Here is a 4,417-nt window from a genome sequence, read left to right as displayed (position 1 = left end):
TGGGGTTCTATTTGCATGCCACCCTGCCAATGAGTGCTGAATGTCAGATGTGCTGTGCCCAGGGGCAGGTTTATCCTGATATGCAATGTGCCTCAGCATACTGCCCCCTCCCCCCAGCACTACTGTATTTACAAAGCAGTTCCCATGTCATGTTTTTCTTTTTCTTTTTTTCCAGCAAAACGCAGTGCCGGAGAGCGCTTGTATCGGTTCACTGCAAACCCGAGCCCTCTAAATCAGCCCCAAATCATCACCAGACAAAGCCAGCCAGGAGGGAGGTTGTGCAACTTTGCAACCACAGCCCCTTGTTCCTCCCCCACCTCCCGGATCAAGGGCAGCAGGCGCAGCCACCGTGCATAATGTGTAAAAAGGTGGATCTCGGGAATGAGTATTGCTGAGTTTGTTTACAGAGCAGAGTCGCCTCCGTTTGAATGCCAAAGCTACCAAGAGAGGTAAACGCAAACTTAGCAAAAGCACACGTACACGGAGCAGCTGAGGGTGACCCAGAAAGCGCGGATTGGATCTGTGTCTGCGGGTGCCATGGAGGACCGGACAAACATCCCCATGTCTTCTTTGCCACCTGCATCCTCTGCCTGCCTCGTGCGTGCGACAGCGCCCTCCAAATAGAGGCAGAGGAAGAAATACCTAGTTGTGGGGGAGGGAGTTACCCCTGCCTAAAAAAAAAAAGAAAAGTAGCATGCCAGACACGCTCCCATAAACAGCCTGAATTCTCACGCGTTTGCAGTTGCACCGAGGAAGCACAAGCAGCTCTGAACGAGGCAAGAGCAAAGCCGTTCAGTTGCTTTCAGTGTAACCCTTGTAAGGGGGAAGCAGTGTGGCAGAATGGCAGGGGGGAAGAAGAGTATACTCTCCAGCCAGCCACTGCTCCAGAAATCAATGGCAGTTTAAAACAGCCTGATTGATCTGAGCTGGGAGGAGAGTGCCAGTAAAGTACCAGCCGTGTGATCAAACCGACGCCTGTTAAGTTATTCTTAGCAGCCGTTGCAACAGTGTCCATTATGATCCCGGCTCTCTTTTCCCTGTCGGGCTTCTCCCAGCCAGTTCTGTACAATCTGGTCGTATTTCCGTCCCCCCGTTTGAGATAGAAGAAGAGTGCAGCAGGGATATGGCTCCGTAGCGTTAGCAGATCTGAAGACACCGCATAAGTGATCAGCAAACACACGTGTCGCTCAACCAGAACGAACAGGATTCTTTGGATTCCTTCCAGATCCGCCTGGCTTTTTTTTTTTTTTTTTTTTTTGGGTCTTTCTTTCCCCCCTCCCTCCCCGCTTGCTCCAGGTTTTACTTCTGGTTGCCTGTGAGGGTTTTGCTCCTCCCTTCTGAAATCCTATATTAACTGCGGCCAAAGCTGGCGAAGAGAAACACAGCGCATTGTTGGCAAGTACCGATGAGCCTCGCCGAGGAGTGAGGAACAGCTTTCGGTCTGCAGGGGCAGCCGCCACCACCACCACCGCCGCCGCCGCCGCAATCCCCCCAACCCTAATTAATAATTAGTATCATCAGGTAGCCGCAGAGACGAGCACCAGGAAAGCCCTCTCTATGCTGGGCTGCTGTTTTACTGACTGATCGCATCACCACCTTGGGAGCAAAATACAAAACAAAAAGAAGCAGGGAGGTGAGTGTCATGGAGGGGCTTTTGGATGCTTGTTCCTTTTTTGCATACTTCGGTGTACAGCGGCACGCGTGTGAACGCTGCAGAAAAGAAGGTCAGGCTCCGCTGTGGAGCATAAGCTCCTTACCGGGGTGTTATAAAAATAAAACAATGGGGACAAGCCTGGTGGACTTAATTCCCAAAGTTGCTGACAGGGGGTAGGCGGGACTCGTGTGTTTGCTGGGCTGGGCTCGGCGAGGGAAGCGGGGTCTCTTCTCTCTCTTTTAAAAGGTGTCTTTCCCTCGCTTGGAAATCCGGGGCGCTTGGGAAGAATTGTTCAGTTGTTTGGGAGGCGGCTGCCGCCTGCGATGCTTTGGAGGGCTAGGTATGCAGGAGTTGAAATGGGAAGGTGTGTGCGGCGCTTGGGATTTGCAGGGCGGACTCTGGTTTGAGCTGCAGGCTCCTCTCTCTCTTTAAAACCCAGCAGCGTTATGTGGAGGGGAGCAAGACAGCCGGGAGTGTCCCTGAAGTCGCTGTGTTTTGTGTGTTTGTTTTAAGGGAGCCCAGGAACTGTACAAGAGCGTGGGGGCAATGCCTGTGAATTTAAAAACAATCTCTCTCTCTCTCTCTCTCTCTCTCCAAATGTGAACTTTCCAGGTGGCAAATGGCAGACCACATGATGGCCATGAATCATGGGCGATTCCCCGCTGGCACCAGCGGGCTCCATCACCACCCTGCACATCGGATGGGACTGGGTCAGTTTCCGAGCCCCCATCACCACCACCAACAGCAGCCGCCACATGCCTTCAACGCCTTGATGGGCGACCATATACATTACGGAGCTGGAAATATGAACGCGACTGGCGGGATCAGGCATGCGATGGGGCCGGGGAACGTGAGCGGGGGGCACCCTCCCGGCAGCCTGCCTCCCACGGCGAGATTTAATCATTCTCAGTTCCTGGCCCCCCCGGTTGCAAGCCAAGGAGGCCCCTTGACAGCCAGCATGCAGCTGCAGAAGCTAAACAACCAGTATTTTAGCCACCATCCTTATCCTCACAACCCCTACATGCCGGACTTGCACCCCGCCAACCCTCAGCTGAACGGGACCAGCCAGCCTTTCAGAGAGTGCAACCCAAAGCACGGCAGCGGCATGCCTCCCTCGGCGCCCCACGTCCCCGCAGCGATGCTGCCTCCCCATGTCATAGACACTGACCTCATAGACGAGGAGGTGCTCATGTCCTTGGTCATAGAAATGGGTTTGGACCGCATCAAGGAGCTCCCCGAGCTGTGGTTGGGACAGAACGAGTTTGATTTCATGACGGACTTCGTTTGCAAACAGCAGCCCAGCCGGGTGAGCTGCTGACTTCTTCGGAAACAAACAAAGGACTTTGTATCGGTGTGAATGAAAACATTCCCTTAGACACAGCGTCTCGCTTTTCAGGGCTTGAAAGGCTGAGAATCTGGAAAACAGAGTCAACGATGAGCTTGTATAAATTGGGGTGGTTGGTTTTTGTTTTGTTTAATTGCTGCCACTTTTTTTTTTTTTTTATTGGTAGCTTTGACACTCACTTCCCTTCCTGTAGTAATAATTTCTGGCTAACTCTTGACTTTTTTTGGTTTTGTTCTCCCTCCCCAGCCCCCCACCCCCTCTTAATTTCCTCACAGTAACATGTCCATAATTTTGGACAGTGCTCAACTGGTTAGATATTAATCTTGGCAAATTGCTTAATCTTGTGGATTTTGTAAACAATGACTTGAACTGCATTCAGATTCTGAGTGAACAGGGGGGAAAAAATTGCATTAGTTGGTTGCATGAACTTTGAAGGGCAGATATTACTGCACAAATGCTGCCATCTTGCTTCATTTTTAACTATGCATTGCAGTGCAGACTAATTCTTTTTTAATATGCTAAACTGGAAGCTTAACAGATGTGGCCCAACCCCTCCTAGATCAGGAAAAGATATACTGTTACTTAGTCTGCTATCCATTCCCCCTCCCCCATATGTACAGACAATAATATGGTGTGGATGGAATGTTGACTAGTCAGTGGCAAACATTTCACAGATTTTTATTTTGTTTCTGTCTTCAGCATTTTTGACGCTGTGCTAATATAGTTTATTCAGTACATGAAAAGATACTACTGTGTTGAAAGCTTTTTAGGAAATTTTGACAGTATTTTTGTACAAAACATTTTTTTGAGAAAATATTGTTAATTTATTCTATTTTAATTTGCCAATGTCAATAAAAAGTTCAGAAATGCTTTAGTTTTTTCTAGAAGTCATTTACCAATATTTTTCTTCAGAACTCCCTTTGCCCTTGGTAAGTAGGACATCTACCTGTAAAACTGTGTTGGTGTTCAGGAAAACATTCCAAAGTAGAAATTACATTGCACCAATGTATATTGAGCTCAGGAGAGCAGGATTTAAACATAATTATGGCATAAAGCTTAATAAGAAACATTGTAATATGCCTGTCAGTGTGGTTTTATCAAAAATAAAGTTGCCAAGAAGCAACTTTTTGTGTGTGTGACTTGCCAACATAGTTGCTTTAAATGTAGTTGTCAGAATTATGATGCATAAAGTATTTATTATATTTATCTATTAAACTTGTAATTTTATAAATCCTCTTTCACTTACATGTTAGACTTTTTTTCTTTCGTATTTTTACTATGTCATGTTGAAAAGTTATTTAAAAGATGAACTTATTAGGTAGTGGGGATTTTTTTGTCTGTGCTATCTTTGATTATTTGGTTTACATAGAAGATCACTCTATGAAACTAGAAGACATGCAACACTTCAATCTACTATA

The 4,417-nt window shown here is 47.4% G+C and overlaps 1 protein-coding gene across 1 annotated transcript; it reads left to right on the top strand.

Moving 5' to 3' along the window:
* The first annotated feature begins 1,338 nt into the window (after positions 1–1,338).
* CITED2 (Cbp/p300 interacting transactivator with Glu/Asp rich carboxy-terminal domain 2) lies at positions 1,339–3,869 on the top strand. Its single transcript, XM_067542337.1, has 2 exons — positions 1,339–1,633; positions 2,267–3,869. The coding sequence occupies exon 2, from the start codon at positions 2,274–2,276 to the stop codon at positions 2,970–2,972; it is 699 nt and encodes a 232-aa protein (XP_067398438.1). The 5' UTR covers positions 1,339–1,633; positions 2,267–2,273; the 3' UTR covers positions 2,973–3,869.
* Positions 3,870–4,417: the final 548 nt, after the last annotated feature.

The sequence above is a fragment of the Emydura macquarii genome, unplaced genomic scaffold, assembly GCF_026122565.2.
Source record: "Emydura macquarii macquarii isolate MOO-44397 ecotype Brisbane River unplaced genomic scaffold, CSIRO-AGI_Emac_v2 contig_705, whole genome shotgun sequence".
In the NCBI taxonomy this organism is placed as follows: domain Eukaryota; kingdom Metazoa; phylum Chordata; order Testudines; family Chelidae; genus Emydura; species Emydura macquarii.
The sequence above is the reverse complement of the archived record's forward strand: the minus strand, read 5'-3'. Positions and strand labels throughout refer to the sequence as shown.

What these genes read in the sequence shown, in the direction of transcription:
- CITED2 (XM_067542337.1), top strand. Translation starts at nt 2,274, where the DNA reads ATGGCAGACCACATGATGGCCATGAATCATGGGCGATTCCCCGCTGGC.